The sequence below is a fragment of the Pelophylax lessonae genome (genome assembly GCF_965119305.1).
Source record: "Pelophylax lessonae genome assembly, chromosome: 9".
Classification (NCBI taxonomy): domain Eukaryota; kingdom Metazoa; phylum Chordata; class Amphibia; order Anura; family Ranidae; genus Pelophylax; species Pelophylax lessonae.
In genome coordinates, this window is record NC_138776.1 from 248,198,475 (window position 1) to 248,218,474 (window position 20,000).

A 20,000-nucleotide genomic window follows, 5' to 3' on the forward strand; every position below is an offset into this window, starting at 1 on the left:
CTTCCCGCAGTCAGGACAGGAGAAGAGGCTATTGGTGTGGATTCTCTGATGCGAGGCAAGGGATTCCTTCTTCACAAAGCTCTTCCCACACTCCGAACAGGAGTACGGCTTCTCCTCCAGATGGGTCCTCTGGTGGATAATCAGCATGGCTTTGCGTGTGTATCCCTTGCCACACTCTGAGCAGAAGAAGAGGTTGTTGGTGTGGATCCTCTGGTGGTCAATCATAGAAGATTTCTGCACAAAGCGTTTGCCGCACTCTGGACATGAATGTGGTTTTTCCCCGGTGTGCCTCCGCCGATGAACAATCAAGTTTGCCCTGTAGGCAAACTGCTTTCCACATTCAGAACATGAATACGGCTTCTCACCCGTATGGATGGTCAAATGGTCTTCGAGGTACGACTTTCCCACAAAGGATTTCCCACATTCCGTACAGAAGTAAGGCTTTTCCCCCGTGTGCCACCTCTGGTGTACAGTCAGATGTGACTTCTGTGCAAACCGTTTCCCACATTCCAGGCACGAAAAAGGCTTCAGCCCTGTGTGGGTGGCCTGGTGGAAGATTAGGGAGGTCTTGCTGACAAAAAACTTTTTGCACTCCGAACAAGAGAACGGCTTTTGCCTTAGGTGGACCTTCCGATGGTTGGAAAGAGTTGATCTCAAAGCAAAACTTTTCCCACACTCAAGGCAGGAAAACGGCTTTTCGCCTGTGTGGAGTCTCTGATGACCGATGAGGTATGATTTGTTCACAAAGCATTTCCCGCATTCAGAACAAGAATAGGGTTTTTCCTGCATGCATGTTCGTTGATGTTTGACAAGCAACACCTTTTTTTGGAAGCTTTCACTACACTTGGTACAGGAATAAGGTTTCTCCCGGAAGTGTGTACCCTGATGGTAGATCAGAGCAGCTTGCTGAATAAAGCTTTTCCCGCACACAGTACAGGAATAAGGTTTTTCCCCCGAGTGTGTACCCTGATGGTACAAAAGAGAAGCTTTCTGGATGAAGCTCTTCCCACATTCCCGGCAGGAATATGGCTTCTCCCCTGTGTGAAGTCTTTGATGTACCACAAGGTGACCCTTCTGAATGAAGCATTTGCCACAATCCGAGCAGGAGTATGGTCTCCCAGTCTTGTGTAATCGAAGATGTCTGAGTAGTTTAAATGTTCGTGTGAAGCACCTCCCACATATGGAGCAGGTGAGGGACTTTCTGGATCTGGGAGTTCCCTGAGAAAAGAAAAAAAAACGTTTAAAGTTTTATTAAACCCAGTCCGTAGCCACACTAACTGTCATTCTTTTGTGCTGTATAATTAGATTATTAGTACCATCTGTTCAGCTAAAGATACCCTTTGGAGAATTTTAAAAGATAGAGCCACTATAGTATCATGAAATTGAATTAAAAATAAGAAATAAAGTTAGCCGAATGTTACGCTGAGTAAATAGATACCCAACATGTCATGCTTCAAAATTGCACACGCTCATGGAATGGCGACTTAAAAATCCCCATAGGCGACACTTTAACCACTTAAGCCCCGGAAGATTTTACCCCCTTCCTGACCAGGGCCTATTTTGCGATTCGGCACTGCGTGACTTTAACGGACAATTGCGCGGTCGTGCGACGCTGTACCCAAATTAAATTGACGTCCTTTTTTTCCCCACAAACAGAGCTTTCTTTTGGTGGTATTTGATCACCTGTGCGATTTTTTGATCATGCGCTATAAACAAAAAAAGAGCGACAATTTTGCAAAAATAACAATATTTTTCACTTTTTTTATATGAAATTCCCCCCAAAAAAATGTAAAAATCAAAATTTTTTAACATTTTAGGCTAATTTGTTTTATGCTACATATGTTTGGTAAAAAAAAAAATCGCAAAAAGTGTATTTTGATTGGTTTGCGCAAAAGTTATTGCGTTTACTAACAAAGGGAAAGATTTTTGTCATTTTTATTGTTTTTTTTTTAACCAGTAATGGCGGCGATCTGCGTTTTTTTTTTTTTTGCCGGGACTGCGACATTGCGGCGGACAGATCGGACCCTTGACTGGCATTTTTGACACTTTTGGGGTTACCAGTGACATTACTACAGTAATCAGTGCTATACATATGCACTGTTACTGTAAAAATGACACTGGGAGGGAAGGGGTTAACTTTATTGGAGAGGGAGGGGTTAAGTGTGTCCCTAGGGGCGTGATTCTAACTGTGATTGGCTGTGGCTAGTGGTGTAACAGCACAGATCAACGGTCCTACATAGCAGGACCGTACGATCTGTGCTTTTACACAGGGAAGAATGACAGGCGGCTTTGTTTACACTAGCCGCCTGCCTTTCTCCTTCTCCACCCGACGATCGCGAGTGACCGGCGGACATCGGGTCCGCCGGTCATACGCGCGGACTTCCTACTGAACGAGTGGGGGCGGGAGCGCGCCTCTGGCGGCGCGTGCTCACCCCCTATTGGCTCCCAGGCTAGTCACGTACTGGTACGTCACTTTGCCTGGGAGGGGCTGACCGCCGCCGTATATAGTCGGGCGGCGGTCAGCAAGTGGTTAAAAATTTCTACAGGTTACCTGTTTAGAGTTACAGAGGAGGTCTAGAGCTAGAATTATTTCTCTCGCTCTAATGATTGTGGTAATACCTCACATGTGTGGTTTAAACACTGTTTACATATGTGGGCGGGACTTACATATGCGTTCGCTTCTGTGCGCGAGCTAACGGGGACAGGGCTTTTTTTTTTTCCTATTTATTTTATTTATTATTTTAGATTTTTACAGTTTTAAAAAAAAAAAATTTTTTTTGATCATTTTTATTCCTAATACAGGGAATGTAAACATCCCTTGTAATAGAATTAAGCATGAAAGGACCTCTTTATTGTGAGATCTGGGGTCAAAAAGACCTCACATCTCACATCTACACTAAAAAAGAAAAAGAAATGAAAAAAAATTGGCTCTTTAAATACGTTGCTAGGAGATGACGTTTGACGTCGCTCTGATCCTCCAAGACCATAGAGTCGAGTGGGGGCCATCTTGCCCTCACTCGACTTCCTGCCTGTGAGGAGACGGACCGGATAGTTTTCCCTGCTGCCGGCGGGTCCGGGAGGCGGCGGGGGGGGGGGGCACCTCTCCCGCTGCACCATAAGGGTGATCCCGCTGCGAATCTGCCCTTATGTGAAAGAGGACCGCCTGTTGTTTCGAAAAATACAGGGGTTATGGTAGCTATCTGCTGCCATAACCCCGGTATTTAACGTCAAAGTACCGACGTAAATCGACGGTGGGCGGTCCGGAAGTGGCTAATTGCACATTCAGGGAGCCAATCCAACAGGGACAAAGATCAGGGAAGGATTTCTTCAAGGCAAGGTTTAGAAGTGGGGTAAAAGCAGAAACATTGATTTATGGGAGATGCTACGTGTTTAATGTAAGACGTGCTGTTGGTATAGATCAGGGATCTCCAAACTATGGCCCTCCAGCTGTTGTGGAACTACACGTCCCATGAGTCATTGTACAAGTCTGACATACACAGACATGACTAGGCATGATGGGAATTGTAGTTCCTGAACAACTGGAGGGCCATAGTTTGGAGACCCCTGGTATAGAGGTTTCATACTACTTTTATGGGTGCAAGTTGGGATTTTCCTATGGCGTGAGTACCTTGTTTTACAATTTCCCAACCAAAAAGAGCTAAATATTTCTACATGCAGACTAAGACAAGAGCTTTGTTTCTGTGTACAGATTGGGGGAAGGAGACCATACATACCCCAATAAGTGCAAATTACAATTTGGCTGTTGGTTCTCATAAGGAATTAACATGCAAAAGCATCTGGGAGAAGCCCTGTACCCACTAAAAGTGGATGTAAACCCTCACATATACCAAAGTGAAGTGAGCAGCCTCAGATGATACACAGAGATGAAACAAATCTCCCCTTTACTTGTATATCTGCTGTCTTTAGCTTTCTACACTGTTTATAAAGAGCACGTCCTGTCAGAATTTTCTCTTCCCGATTCCCCTGTGGGTGTGGATTCTTGCCATACACTGTGGGACAGCTGATTGGAGAAAAGGCACACACTCCCTCTCCACAGAGGCAGAAACTGTGCTGTGAATAGACCAGCTCTCTGCTAATCTATTTATAGGACCCACCCTGACACAAAGTTCAGCCTGGTTTTATCTCAGTTGACGGAGAAGTTATCATGCTGCTAACAGAAGAACGGAGCAGGAGAAAGCCACAACACTTAGGGCTTTGAAGAGAGATAAGTAAACAATACAGCAATGTTTCTCAACTTCGGTCTTCGGGGCACACTAACAGGCCAGATTTTAACGTATTACCTTGGGGAGTTGCAGACTAGAATACTGCAATCACTGAGCAGCAAATGATATCACCTGTGATGTACTTCAGTTTTCTTGCAAACCTGGCCTGTTAGTGTGCCCTGAGGACAGGAGCTGAGAAACACTGCAATACAGATACAGTATCTCACAAAAGTAAGTACAACCCTCACATTTTTATTGGGGGGGGGGGCAGACAAGTGGAGTTTTCCCTTTTGGAACTGCACTATAAGGGACTCCTCCTATATCTGCTAGCTAGTGGACACTGATAGAGTACAGGTGTGGGAGGGTGGGGTGCTCAACCCCAGAGTCTGGTCAGACCGAATACATTCAAACAACAAGGAGCTGGGGGGGCACACCCTGAACATGCATTTCTAAAGCTGGTGCAGCTATGAACCAAGCACCATGCATATTTACAGAGAATAGCGCACACATGCAAAAGAAATGACTATCAAATGTAAAGGCAATCAATAAATAAAAATGGGGATTTAGTCCCACCATATGGCCATATCGTGCTCAAGCCCACCACTGCGTCAAAGTACCCCATAATCAGTGGGTCCTACACTATCCATAAAAAGAGTCTCTTATAGTGCAGTTGCACATCTTTCCCAGTAAGAAGTATGTATCTCCAATGGTTTGAGAGGTTGGATTCATCCTTCTTTTTATGGATAGTAGATAGTAGAAATGCAAAGTCACGAAATTTTTTACCGCGTTTGTTGACGCGAAGCAATACCTATTACATTATACTTTTTGCGCCCCCCCCCCCCCCCCCAAAAAAATTTTGAGCACCAGCCGCCACTGATGCAACCACACTTGGATCCCAGATGTTGCATGTTCAGAGGCAACCGGTGACCAACCTTTACAAAGAAATAGTCAAAATACAGTTTGGCCAACCAAGCCTTTCCTAATATTGAAGGGCTAGTGTGGTCTCCGCTGGAACCCACAGATCTTATGTACCTGCATCATTAGATTGCAGCTTACCTGATGGAGCTTGGGACCATTGGGGCTTTCTGCTGGCCGGTCATCAGATGTGATGTCATCAGCTTCTCTTTTACCATCTAGCGGGATAACTGGAAAACCCTCTGTGTTAGTCCCACTGTGTTGTCTATCTGAAGAAAATAAGAAAAGGAGAGATTAACAGTTCCTTCCCCACTTCAGCCCTGGAAGGTTTCCCCTCCTTAAAGCGGAGTTCCACCCTCTTTTTCTTCTTTCCGGTTTCCTGTGGGGAAAAGCAAGTTAATGAATTGGACATTTTTTTTTTTTTTTTTTGGGGGGGGGGGGGGGGGTCACTTACCTTATTTTAGGGGCATCTCTGTCCGACATCCTCCTTCTGCAGCCGCGGCCACGGGCGTCACTTCCGGTTTCGCATTGCGCCCTGGGGGATGTGAGTCATCAATCCCAGGATACAATGGGAATGGCCGGCCGCTACTCTGCTTGCCGATCACAATCTACAGCACATGCGCTTTTTTACTAGTAATGGCGACGATCAGTTTTTAAAAGGACTGCTACATAGCGTCGGACACATTTGGACACCTAACTGACATTTTTGACACTTTTTTGGGGACACCCTGGTTGGTGGTTGTGGGGGTCAGCAGGCAGGGGGCTTATCGGAATCTGGAAGCCCCCTTTAACAAGGGCCCCCCCCTCCAGATCCCGGACCCCCTCCCTATGTGAATGTGAACATTTTTGACACTTTTGGGGGGACCAGTGACATTACTACAGTGATCAGTGCTAAAAATATGCACTGTCACTGTACTAATGACACTGGCAGGGAAGAGGTTAACCTAGTGGGTGACCAAAAGGGTTAAAGTGGAGTTCCACCCTATTTTTATACTTACCTCCATCTTCTCGCTCCGGGTCACCTGAAAAATAAATGGATAATCGCATATTTTTTTTTTTTTTACTTACCTCGTAGCGAAGAAAATATACTTACCTTACTTCCTTCTTCCTCCTTCCTCGGCCGCGGCCCGTCGTCACTTCCTGGCTCTGCAATGATTCCTGGGAGCTGAACGTCATAGCTCCCAGGAATCATTGCGCCTGCACCGGCCCCGACGTCAGTTCCGGGTCGCGCGCGTCATCCCCTTCTAAACAGCTTCTGGGCATGCCCAGAAGCTGTGGAGGGGTGACGCGCGCGACCCGGAAGTGACGTCGGGGCCGGCGCAGAGCATCGTGGGACCACAGAAGGCGGAAGAAGACGCCGAAGAGGACGCGCTGGCTTCAAGCTGCCCACATCTGAGATGGCAGCGCTGGACAAGACGTTTGCAAGGTAAGTATTTCGTCTTGCAGGTAAGTGCAACCCGGGACAGATCAGAGGCTAGCCATTGTGGAATGCACTAGCCCTGACTGTCCCGGGGGTATTAAAAAAAAAAAAAACAAATCCTGGGTGGAACTCCGCTTTAAGTGTGAGCCTAGGGGAGTGTTTTCTAACTGTATGGGGGATGGGCTTGTGAAATTACCATAGAGAGCTGTGAACATTTGTATACACAACAAACCTGAAATGTGCATCAACAATTCATGATGATAATAAATATAATAATAAAAATAATTTTAAATCAAATTGTCCTTATATTGATCAGAAAAAAGTCCTTGTGAAATAAAGTGCTTGTGCTATTAAACAACCATACTGATGATCAAATATATAAACAGCTGAATGAATAAATAGTTCTTGTGAAATAAAGTGCTCGTGCTTGGATTTTAGTTTGTGCCGATCACTCCGTGCTCCCCTCTTGTGTCCCCACTCACCGAACAAATGGGGAAATCAAGCGTGTATGCGTGTCTTGCTTTGCCACTTAATAATTCCTGGAATGGAAGGTTCTCCCAGTAGACTCTCCCAGTACCCGAATGTATAATTAGAAAAGAGCCTCCATAGCAGTGGCGGCTGGTGCTCCATGGGCCAGGGGGGCCGGCAGACGGACCACACCATACCCCCCGGACCACACCAGCTCGCACACCATATCACCACCCCCCCCTGATTGACGTGGAGGGCAGGCAGCAGCGGCGGCGGCTTCCCCCGGCCTCTGGCTCTAATCAGGTGCTTCAAAATTCCTATTGGAATCCATGCGTCCGGCGCCCTACATGTAGATTAGAGGGCTGGACGCATGGATGGGGTGGCGGTGCCCCTGCGCCCCCAATGGATGGGCCGCCACTGCTCCATAGTGTAAAAACATTTGATTATTGTGATAAAAACAAATATTCCACTTACATATGGGTAATGATACTCTGCTTGCCGTTCATGGGAGAGCGCCGTCTCAGCGTGCGTTTCACCACTAAACTGGAAATGACGCATGACGCTAGATTCCTGCTTGACGCGTTTTGCCCCTCCTCCTGGGCGTCATCTGAAGCTGGAATCAGCGTCGTGCGTCCAGCCTAATATACTCTACTCTCCTCCTTCTCCACCCGCGCCATATTGCTGCACCCTTTAACCACTTTACCACCGGAGGATTTTGCTGTCTTCCGTCCAGGCCACTTTTTGCGATTCGGCGACTTTAACTGACAATTGCGCGGTCGTGCGACGCCGTACCCAAACGAAATTTACATCCTTTTTTTCCCACGAACAGAGCTTTCTTTTGGTGGTATTTGATCACCTGTGCGATTTTTACTTTTTGCGCTATAAACAAAAAAAGAGCGTTTATTTTGAAAAAATAACAATATTTTTCACATTTTTTTATATGAAATTCCCCCCCAAAAAAAATGTAAAAATCAAATTTTTTTTTAATTTTTGGCCAATTTGTTTTCTGCTACCTATGTTTAGTAAAAAAAATCGCAATAAGCGTATTTTGATTGGTTTGCGCAAAAGTTATTGCGTTTACTAACTAAGGGAAAGATTTCTGTCATTTTTGGTGTTTTTTTTTTAACGCGTAATGGCAGTGATCTGAGATTTTTTTTGCGGGACTGCGACATTGCGGCGGACAGATCGGACCCTTGACTGACATTTTTGACACTTTTGGGGGTACCAGTGACATTTCTACAGTAATCAGTGCTATATATATGCACTGTTACTGTAAAAATGACACTGGCAGGGAAGGGGTTAATTTTATTGGAGAGGGAGGGGTTAATGTATGCCTGGTGCTTACTGACGTGTGGGGGGGGAGGTGACTGTGTGACAGAAGGACAGATCGGATGTCCAGCTATGCTGAACACTCCGATCTGTCAGTCCCTGTCACTATGGAGATCCGCCCGCTGTGTTTACACACAGCGGGCGGATCTCCAGACTCGATCCCCGACGATCGGGGCAGAGCAGCGGCAATCGCCGCTGCTCCTCCCCTGGCCCGACTCCCGCTGTGAATGAACACAGCGGGAGCGAGCCTCCGGCGGCGCGCGAGCGCCTCCCACAAGGGGCGGAGTCCAGCGACGTAGGTCTACGTCGCTGGACGGGATCGCGGGACTTTGCCGCAGTAGCCTCCATGTGAGCGGAGGTAAAGTGGTTAATGACGGCTTTCATCGGGGGATGCCTCTATTATTCAGTTGGCCCCCGTCACGGCGGGAGCGCCGGAAGGGAGGGGGGGCACCTCTCCCGCCACCCATAAGGGCGATCCCACGGCGAATCCCCCACTGGGACGACTCTTTATGTTAAAGCGGACCGCCCGCAGTTTAAAAAAATACTGGGGTTATGGCAGCTGTGCTTTACAGGCTGGTGCCTCATTTAAAGTCCCACCGTGCGATTTTCGTGCGTTTTTGGCAGATGCAGTTTATTTTATGTTCAGTTTCTTCATATACAAGGATGGAGACCAAAAGCATGACCTGCGTGTGTCTCATTTAAAGTCCTAAATAGTTTACGAAATCAGGGATGGAGGCGCTGTGCTTTACAGGCTGGTGTCTCGTGTAAAGTCCCATTCTGTGTTTACACTGCATCTACCAAAGGGATGGAGGTGTATGCTTCTCAGCTAGTCCATTTCAGTTTGTACCACTTCTACAACACAGCCAATTACAGCTATGATATATTTAGACCAGTCATTGATGGGAGCAGGTAGGGGGAGGATTGGGCCACCTCCAGTCCCACCTGTCTTCCATCCATCCATTAGCAGCCATGTGCTTCTATTGTGGAAACACTCAAATCTGTTAGTGTTAGGACTGCAAGTAATACAGGGTGCGGTGGAGCGGCCTTGCAGCTTACACATGCGTTTGCAAATGCGTGTCAACTAAACCCCTGTTTTTTTACCTATATCGTGAGACAGGCCTATTGGTTGGTGGCAGACTGGTGGGTGAGAACATCAGACTGGGAGCTGGCTGGTTTCCATGCACCTCTCTTAATCCCCTTAACCTTCAGTTTTTCTGATACAGGGACGGAGACGCTAAGCATTACCTGCTGGTGTCTCATCTAAAGGCCCAAACAGCCTATATTGCTCATGGCAGCTATCTGCTGCCATAACCCCGGTATTTAACCACTTGCCGACTGCCGCACGACTATCTACGGCGGCGGTCAGCCCCTCACAGGCAAAGTGACATAGGGCTACGTCACTAGCTTGTGAGGGTCTAGGGAGCGAGCGCGCGCCGCCGGAGGCGCGCTCCCGCTCCCGCGTGGTCACGGACCCCCCCGCGCGTGTGACCGGCGGACCCGATGTCCGCCGGCCACTCTGCGATCGGCGGGGGAGAGGGAGAAAGTCAGGCAGCTTGTGTAAACAAGCGACCTGTCATTCTCCTCGCTGTAAAGACACTGATCACATGGATCTACTATGTAGATCCGTTGATCAGTGTCCTTACAGCTCAAGCCACAGCCAATCACAGTAGAAAGCACGCCCCTAGGGACACACACAGCCCCTCCCTCCCAAATAAAGTTAACCCCTTCACTACCAGTGTATTTTTACAGTAACAGTGCATATATATAGCACTGATTACTGTAGTAATGTCACTGGTAACCCCAAAAGTGTCAACAATGTCAGTCAAGGGTCCGATCTGTCCACCGCAATGTCGCAGTACCGCAAAAAAAATCGCAGATCGCCGCCATTACGCGTTAAAAAAAAAACAACAAAAATGACAAAAATCTTTCCCTTAGTTAGTAAACGCAATAACTTTTGCGCAAACCAATCAAAATACGCTTTTGCGATTTTTTTTTACCAAACATAGGTAGCAGAAAACAAATTGGCCGAAAATGTTAAAAAATTTTGATTTTTACATTTTTTTGGGGGGGAATTTCATATAAAAAAAAGGGAAAAATATTACTATTTTTGCAAAATTTACGCTCTTTTTTTGTTTATAGCGCGTGATCAAAAAATCGCACAGGTGATCAAATACCGCCAAAAGAAAGCTCTGTTTGTGGGAAAAAAAGGACGCCAAATTCGTTTAGGTACAGCGTCGCACGACCGCGCAATTGTCCGTTAAAGTCACGCAGTGCCGAATCGCAAAATACCCCCTGGTCAGGAAGGGGGTAAAATCTTCCAGGGCTTAAGTGGTTAACGTCAAAGTACCGACGTAAAACAGTGGAGTGCGGTCCGTAAAAGCTTAAAAAGACATCATTAAGAATTAAAAACGTATGAAATATATATTGCCCATAATGTCCACAAGTATTTGTCTACGTGTTTCGCAGACCTTCTTCAGGGGCGGTACACAGCATGTATGTACTGTCCTGAAGAAGTAGATTGTACTGTCTGATGGTCATCACTGAAACTCTCTATACCAGGTTATTGTATATTTTGAGGATAATATTGGATGGGTGGATGATGACACTTGAACATTAATCACTAAACACCCCCCCCCCCCCCACACTAAGTTTTTCCTTATAGTCTCTTGAGATTTTTGGACTCTTTTTTGGATTTAGAGTTCAATACTCACCTGTACTGATCTCTGGAGGGATTTCCTCTTCTTTACATTGTCTGCTTGTTATACGCTCTTTATTGTCAGCTGCATCTTCTGTTTTAACGACAATCAGGTTGTCACCCTAAAATGCAAGGAGTTTTAAAAAAAACACTCTAAAAGGACACTCAAGTCAAAACTGAAAATCTATATAGAGGGCCTACGCTACCCAACCAGAACATCCGTTTTTTTCTTCAGGAAAAGAAGCGGTACAGTCCATCACTTAACCACTTCTGGACAGGAAGGATTTTCCCCCTTAATGACCAGGCCATATTTTGCGATTCGGCACTGCGTTACTTTAACTGACAATTTCCCCTCCCTCCCTGCAATCTTTTGGGACATGTCAGAGGTCCCAGAAGATTGCCGGCCAATCAAGACGCGCAGCGCGACTCGCGCATGCGCAGTGGGTACCCGGCTGTGAAGCCGCAAACTGTCCTCAGCCGGGTGCCCACAGCAGTGATGCCGGCGCCGAGGGAGAGGATCGAGGCTTTGGGCGGCCGCATCGCTGGACCGTTGGACAGGTGAGTGAAATGGCTGGAACTCCGCTTTAAGAAGATTGCTGTCCCTATTGGTCATCTTCAGTGATTGTTTTAAGTGCAGTGACCCCTAGTGGTCGAATAAAGGAGGTGAGAGGCTGTAATACCCTTTGGTGAAGTAGTCACATATGTGGTGGTGTCCCCACTTTTCTCTTCCTGCACTGGAAATCTCCCATGAGCTGTGGACTTTATGGACCTTTATATCATTTGGAATGCAATTTTATTATGTTTTGAATGCACATTTTATTAGCGCTGCACTATTTGTATTTCTTTTATTCTTTTATCTATACCTCCTCCTTTGGTCAATTGATTGCTTCCCACAACTTCCAATAACATCTCTTTGCTGTCGACACCCAAATCTACTCCTCAGCTTACCCCTTTAGTCTCCCCGCGTATCACTAATTCACTAACTGGAAGTCACACCAGTTATTCAATCTTTCCAAAACCGAGCTCATAAGGCACATTACCAACAAATGGAATCTGTAGGTTCAGTTGGATGAAATGTAATCTGTGGTACCTGATCCTCCTGAGGGATCTCCTGATGTTCCTGTGTGGAGTCCCGGGAATACAGAGGACGGGGACATCTCTCTGGGGGATTTCTCTTACTGGATCCATCTGTAGGAAACACACACACTGACTGAATACATTGTTTCTATGTCTTTATATCAGAGGATGTGTGTATCTAGGGGGATCCTCAATACAAGAAATTAATGTCTCCTGTTACCCGGTGATGTGAGGGGCGGCCGCTTCTCCATCATGACGTCCTTGTAGAGGTCCTTGTGTCCTTCTATATACTCCCACTCCTCCATGGAGAAATAGACAGTGACATCCTGACACCTTATAGGAACCTGACACACACAATGATACAGTCACCATCCAGACACATCCCTTGTCTGTTACTGGATAATGTCCCAGAATTCCCGGCACCGCTCACCTCTCCCGTCAGCAGCTCAATGATCTTCTGGGTGACTTCTAGAATCTTCTTGTCATTTTTCTCAGATGTCAGAGAGGAGGTTTGAAGCACTGTGATGGTCACATGGTCACCAGACCTTACAAGAGGAAAACTCTGTATCAGGAAACAATCTTGTTATTTGACCCTCCCAGAATCCTCCTCACCTCTCCGGTCAGGTCTGTGTTTTATTAATAGAGATAAGAGTGATGTCATGTGACCTCCCAGAATCCTCCTCACCTCTCCGGTCAGGTCTGTGTTTTATTAATAGAGATAAGAGTGATGTCATGTGACCTCCCAGAATCCTCCTCACCTCTCCGGTCAGGTCTGTGTTTTATTAATAGAGATAAGAGTGATGTCATGTGACCGCCCAGAATCCTCCTCACCTCTCCGGTCAGGTCTGTGTTTTATTAATAGGGATAAGAGTGATGTCATATGACCTCCCAGAATCCTCCTCACCTCTCCGGTCAGGTCTGTGTTTTAATAATAGAGATAAGAATGATGTCATGTGACCTCCCAGAATCCTCCTCACCTCTCCGGTCAGGTCTGTGTTTTATTAATAGAGATAAGAGTGATGTCATGTGACCTCCCAGAATCCTCCTCACCTCTCCGGTCAGGTCTTTGTTTTATTAATAGATATGTGAAGTCATGTGACCTCCCAGAATCCTCCTCACCTCTCCAGTCAGCTCTGTGTTTTATTAATATAGATAAGAGTGATGTCATGTGACCTCCCAGAATCCTCCTCACCTCTCCAGTCAGCTCTGTGTTTTATTAATATAGATAAGAGTGATGTCATGTGACCTCCTAGAATCCTCCTCACCTCTCCAGTCAGCTCTGTGTTTTATTAATATAGATAAGAATGATGTCATGTGACCGCCCAGAATCCTCCTCACCTCTCCGGTCAGGTCTGTGTTTTATTAATAGAGATAAGAGTGATGTCATGTGACCATCCCAGAGACCTCCTCACCTCTCCAGTCAGGTCTGAGTTCTATTAATAGATATGTGAAGTCATGTGACCTCCCAGAATCCTCCTCACCTCTCCGGTCAGCTCTGTGTTTTATTAATAGAGATAAGAGTGATGTGATGTGACCTCCCAGAATCCTCCTCACCTCTCCGGTCAGCTCTGTGTTTTATTAATAGAGATAAGAGTGATGTCATGTGACCTCCCAGAATCCTCCTCACCTCTCCCGTCAGCAGGTAGATGATCTCCAGGGTGAGGTTTAATATCTTCTCAGTCATGTGACTCCTGTCCTGGTCCAATGAGCTTTTCTCATTTTGGAAAAGACTGCACATGATGGAACCTGTGCAAATAAGAAGACAAATTATCTTTAATATAAAGATTATATAAACTCAGTAACAAAACAAAGAAAAAATATTGAAATGGGACACCCACAGTACCCCACCCTCCACAGAAATCATCTATATATTGTATCTACTCGAGGCTCCTGTGTGGTTGAGGCTCTTGATGGACCCAAAGACCACCCCAAGAGCGACAATAACGTCCCTATCACACAAGGCTGGTTTGTTTTCCTGAATCATCACAGCCACTCACTTTGCCACAGCCCCTCACCACTGTTGGAGAAAGGTAAAAATAGTAGATTTATTTTTTGTACTGTAAAACCCATTTCTTGGAGTCCAATGAGGAACACAGGAAGTCTTTTACCTTCCAGTTAAACTGCAACCTACAGGAGAATTGGTAAACCGGAAAACTGTAGGCCATCTCATGATAACCCCTCCTACTACCTGCAGATCTCAATTTCGTAGCAAAGCAGTACCATGAGCATGATCATAAACACAGAGGCTGTGTGTGCTCCTGTTGTGGTCCTCTAAAAAATGTGCCACATCCCTTTTTGGAAAGCGAAAATTGTGGGTTCCCTAGGGTGGGACTTTTTAGGCACGACAAAGTCATGATACCAAAAAATTGTATTGAAATGCTATAATTTATTAACATGTACAATATACAAAAAAGAAGACAATTGTATCACATTTAAAACACGAGCAAGCATAGGTAACATGTGCCAAATTAGGAACTCAACCATCCAATCCAAAGTGAGTACCCGACGTGTTTCGAGGTCAAACACCTCTTCATCAGGGGTAACTCTGGATAATTTTCTGTAAGTATTGAAAAATATGTAGAACAACATATAACATTCATCTGTTAATACAATATAATACAAGAATGATGCAGAGTAGAAAATAGCTCAAATGATCATAAAGAGACATATTTGACTTACATGGTTGGTTTCACAACGAGTAACAGAATGCTTGCTTAGATAAAAACAGGGAAAGGTTGAGTCCAGCCGGTGCTATGCGGTCATGAGGTGAAACCCATATAGATAGTTATAGCCAGAAACAAGGAGTTAATGGATAATGCGTCCCCGAAACATTCGGAACAACTGAATTTCAATTGGGCTTAGCAATTCAATCCAGACCAAGTCATGCAAAGCTGCAGTGGGATAAGCATAGGAAGCAAACTGACAATGTATTTTTACCTCAAGTGATTGTAATAACAGGGCTCGACAATCCCCAGGCGCCAGGTCGCATTTGCGACTTAAATTAGCGACCTGGCGCCTGGGGGTGCCCTGCAGAAGGTGTCCAGTCATTTTTGCCCGGACTTCCGCGCACGGAGTGCACGGACTTCCGGGCCGTCCGAAAATTGAGGCCCCGGCTTTTCGGCCTACTTGAGATGACAGGCTTCCAATGGGGAACTGGGGCCCTCTTGTGGAGGCCGGGAGTAATGACTGTTTCCACTGCCTTTTTGTTCTCTATTCATTACCATCTCCCTGTCCAGTTAGTTACCTTTGACAGGGAGTGTGGTTATTATTATTTATTTAATTTATTTTTTAAATGTAAAAAAAAAAAATAATAATATTTTTTTCTTTTTTTTTTAATTATTAAAAAAAATAAAAAAAAATTCTTTTTTTTTCCAATTAAAAAAAAAAAATATATATATATATATATATATATATACACTTTTTTTTTTTTTTTTTACTCATCGCCATGCCACAGCCGAAGGCCCCTTTCACACGGGCTGTCTGATCAGGTCCGCCTGTCAGTTTTTCAGGCAGACCTGATCGGAACCTTGATTCTCCTCTATGAAGTAGTAATCTGCCGCCATTTGATCCTGTCCGCCAAAAGCAGACGGATGGTGGTTCTATTTTCTATCCATCCCGTGGATCGGATCAGATGGCATCGGATGGAAAGAGACAGACAGTCTGTTTTCATCCAATTGCGCTATAGAGGAGAGTGGGGTTCTAGTCGTATTTATGTGTAAATTTAGTATCCGTTTTATTAAATAAAGCTTGGTTGTTAGTTTAAAAAAAAAAAAAAAAAAACTGGCTCCTAACTTTTTTAGCTGGCTCCTAGATTTCAGGAAAATTTGTCAAGCCCTGGTAATAATATATGTCAATTCATAGAGAATTGACAACAAACAATTCTATTGCATTCTAAATGCTTAATATGAAAAATTAGGTCTGTATTTTTAATAGAACTAGAGGGTTAGATGTGATGATTACATCAAAAATATTATATCAGATGCTAGTAAATCATATAAATGTCCATTACCTTTGAAACAGGAGGTCTAAATTATAATGTAAGTCAATATGGGGACAAAAAATGTGTGAGATGAAGCATTCCTATAAAAAGAGAAGACATTGAGAACACAGAGGGGTAGGACCTGTGTCCATCAATGGACTGCAAGAAAAGAACATTACGGTGAGTCATCCACTGAGGGACACATGAAGTCTTCACCGGGAGGAAGTCCAATAGCGGTCCAACTGTGGGGTGGGCAATAGCAAACAACCGCTAACAGGCCCAACATGAACAAGAACTGGAGACTACCTGCAGCTCAAGAGCTGCCTGAAAGACCAACTCCCGAAATCTGGCTCTGGATGAGACCAAACTCCCCACCTGGTGCTGGAAACATGTTCAAAAGACCAGGAGGCGCAAACATGGGGAACCAGTCCTGATGCCTGAAGACCAAGAACAAAATGGTCACATAGCCAGTGATAAAAGTCCCAATATGGGTGGGAAAACGATGAACCTTAGACCAAAAGCATTAAAAGCTGGTCAACCTGGGCCAACATGAGAGTTGGAAAGAAAAAGGCTAGCAAAAATAGGTTAGACTTTTCCCAGCAGAGCTAAAGAGAAGATGTCCATCCTCCTATGACACTATCAAAAAAAGTGAGGCATGGCCGTGATCGTATAGTGGTTAGTACTCTGCGTTGTGGCCGCAGCAACCCCCGGTTCGCATCCGGGTCATGGCACCAAAAAAACAAAAAAAAAGTGAGGCATGGCCGTGATCGTATAGTGGTTAGTACTCTGCGTTGTGGCAGCAGCAACCCCCGGTTCGCATCCGGGTCATGGCACCAAAAAAAACAAAAAAAAAGTGAGGCATGGCCGTGATCGTATAGTGGTTAGTACTCTGCGTTGTGGCCGCAGCAACCCCCGGTTCGCATCCGGGTCATGGCACCAAAAAAACAAAAAAAAAGTGAGGCATGCTGGGAATAAGATGGGTTTTCCTGGGCTGGTCTATAGTTTTATAATTTGCCACTGTCCAGTCCTCCTGTTGGTACAACCCATTGGTGAAGGCTTCCTGTGTCCATGAAGGGACGAAAAAAATAAACTTTTGTTGAAGGGCCTACTGCTCTATTTTTATGATCATGCTTTCGGTACTGCTCGCGAGTCGCTACACAACCAGGACATGCTGGCAGTAGGAGTTATCCTGGGGCTGGCCTACAGTTTTATTGTTTGCCAGTGTCCAGTCCTCCTGTAAGTGGCAGAACAACCCATTGGTGAAGACTACCCGTGCTCCCTCAATGAATGAGAAAAAAGATCATTTTGAATAAGAGCGAGAAATAATAGAAAGCTAAAAGAAGACCAAGAAGGGAGAGAATATGGAGTAGTAATAATAAGGAACATCATTCTCTCATTCTCCACCCTCCCCTTACCTTTTTTTCTGGGTTATGCCCAACAAAAACCTTCTCACAAGCCCAGTGATCCAGCAGTGAACACATGGCAAGTTATCAATGAGCCATCAGGAGCCAACTGTAACTTCTAGGTTCTTGCAACCAGTCACCTGGTGACGTGCATGCACTGTGGTGAGTCATCAACGAGCCGACTGCAAGAGCCTGGAGGGGTCGGCCCCCTGACGCGCCGTAAAATATCATGAGGCCTTCTGGGTATAGGTGACCTGACTATGCCAGGAGGCTACAGGTAACAAATATATCATTGTCACCTAGGCAAGAATTCAGAAAGAGTGGGGCGAGTTCCTTGAAAAAGGCATTCGTTGGAATGCAGCTAGTATAAGTATAGAGAGGAGGATTGGCTACACCGACTTGCAAGTTAATAGAAAAGAGTAAGGAACTTCAGAGTATTGCACCACCATTACTACAAGGAAACAAATGTAAGGCCTGTTTCACATCTATCTGGGTTTGTGGCCCGTATTTGCGATGGCACGGCAGCCCATTTTCTGCAGAAAAAAACTGCATGCAGCATTTTTAAAAAGCAGTGGCTGGGAAAAAGCACCATGCAATTTTCCTGTGGTTTCCCCACCCGCAAACATGCTGTGTTTTTAGATGCGTGGAGGTGCCCGTAACAGAACCGCGACCCATACTGTGTTTGTGGGCCTCCGTCAGAATACCGCTTCCTTCAGTCTGAACATAGGCATCAGATATCCTAGCCGCCCCCATACAAAACTAGCCGAGAATAGCTTGTATACATTTATTGAACAGACTCACACACAATATATACCACACAGGAGGACATACCCCTCCTGTTCAGATTACCCCACCAGGTCAGGTGCCTGATTACATTATCCTATGCAGATGAAATTGTGTACAGAAATATAATTACCTAGCTATCTGAAACAAATGACACCAATACATTTCATCCAGCATGTGGAGGACTGTTTACATCGCCATGCCCTCCGGGATGTTATATCCTGTCTGACAGTTTTCTATACAGTGTCTCTCCTGGGCTTGCATGTGGTATACACTGCATTCACCCATTGTGGTTCTAAGGTGCAATGCTATTTCATACATGAACCATGTAACGGGAGTCAGCTTGGTTGGGGGGGGTTGGTGGAACCCAGCTTACTTTAGAGAGGTTGAGAAATCCCTCTCTCAGCTCCCCAGGTCCCTCTTATGTGTAAGTCACCCTGTGTCTATTAGGAAAGAAAATGATGGACAACTACTTAATGGGCACTGAGAATATGGTTTGGATTACTTCAAATGGGAGAGTAATAATTATCAACACTATACCTCAAGAACAATATGAAGACTATTCCTGGTTTGTTTGATTCTGGACATATTCATTGAAAGAGCTGGTCACATTGGCCTCTGTTCCATGTTCTTCAATGTAGGAGATGGACAGACTGTTACTGGTGGTCTCCTGCTATTGTCTGTGTATTGAGGTGTTCAGATGGCTAGGTAATTAGTTAAGATAATTACGTTTCTGTATAGAATTTTATCTGCATAGGATAATATAATCAGGCACCCGACCTGGTTGGGTATATATTCGGTGTGAGTTTGTTCAATAAATGTTCCAGATCTTATACAAGCTATTCTCGGCTAGTTTTGTATGGGGGCGGCTAGAATATCTGATATCTATGTTCAAGACTGAAAGAAGCGGTATTCTGACGGAACCCCATAAGCGCATTGTGGGGTCGCGACTCCATTACACATTTCTTTAAATTTGATTGACGCAAACAGTATTATGTCTTATTTTGTTGCCATCTTGTTTGATAAACTAATGTTCAGGAGTTGTAAATCTTTAAAAAATAAAAAAAAGGTTCTTCAGAATCGTGATCTTTATTCTAAGCAAAAAAAATTGTGATTCTCATTTTTTCCAGAATTGTGCAGCTCTGTTAAAGACCGTGATTACAAGAAATAGCATTTCCAGACATGATGAACCAATCAGCAGGAAACGATGTGGTCATGTGGGGGCGGGGAGAAACCCCTCAGTGCTGTGTAAGCTCTGACTAGACCAGTGATGGCGAACCTTGGTACCCCAGATGTTTTGGAACTATATTTCCCATGATGCTCAACTACACTGCTGAGTGCATGAGCATCATGGGAAATGTAGTTCCAAAACATCTGGGATGCCAAGGTTTGCCATCACTAGACTAGACCAACGACTCCTTCCCTTCATTCCTGAACACACACATAGAAAACTCCAGAGAAGAAAATCATGAAAATGTCTCTCCGCCCAACTTTTCGGAGTTCTGCAGATGCTGACGAGTTAAACGAACAAATGGCGCCGTGAGCAGGATGGGCGCTTAGGCAGCCAGCAAAATTCGACAAGAGACTCATGTTTCACTTTAATCACTTCCCGCCAATCGATGTACCTGTACGTCGGCTGGGAGAAGTGGTTGTAGCTGGATGATATGCAGCTGCAGCCATCACCCCGGTACTGTTTTTTAGAGCCGGT

The 20,000-nt window shown here is 45.2% G+C and overlaps 2 protein-coding genes across 2 annotated transcripts in view; one reads left to right on the forward strand and one right to left on the reverse strand.

Annotated features, from left to right (window-relative positions):
• The window catches only part of LOC309564357 (uncharacterized protein), a 1,447,080-nt gene that overhangs the window by 1,233,647 nt on the left and 193,433 nt on the right, over window positions 1-20,000 (reverse strand). Inside the window, exon 5 of the mRNA XM_082268984.1 lies at window positions 12,141-12,238. Coding sequence (XP_082125110.1) covers window positions 12,141-12,238 — 98 coding nt within the window. The remainder of the gene's footprint in view (window positions 1-12,140; window positions 12,239-20,000) is intronic.
• Window positions 14,586-20,000, forward strand: part of LOC309563362 (uncharacterized protein) — a gene marked incomplete at its 5' end in the record, with an annotated part of 163,947 nt that continues 158,532 nt past the window's right edge. Inside the window, one exon of the mRNA XM_082267756.1 lies at window positions 14,586-14,621. Within this exon, the coding sequence (XP_082123882.1) occupies window positions 14,586-14,621 (36 nt within the window). The remainder of the gene's footprint in view (window positions 14,622-20,000) is intronic.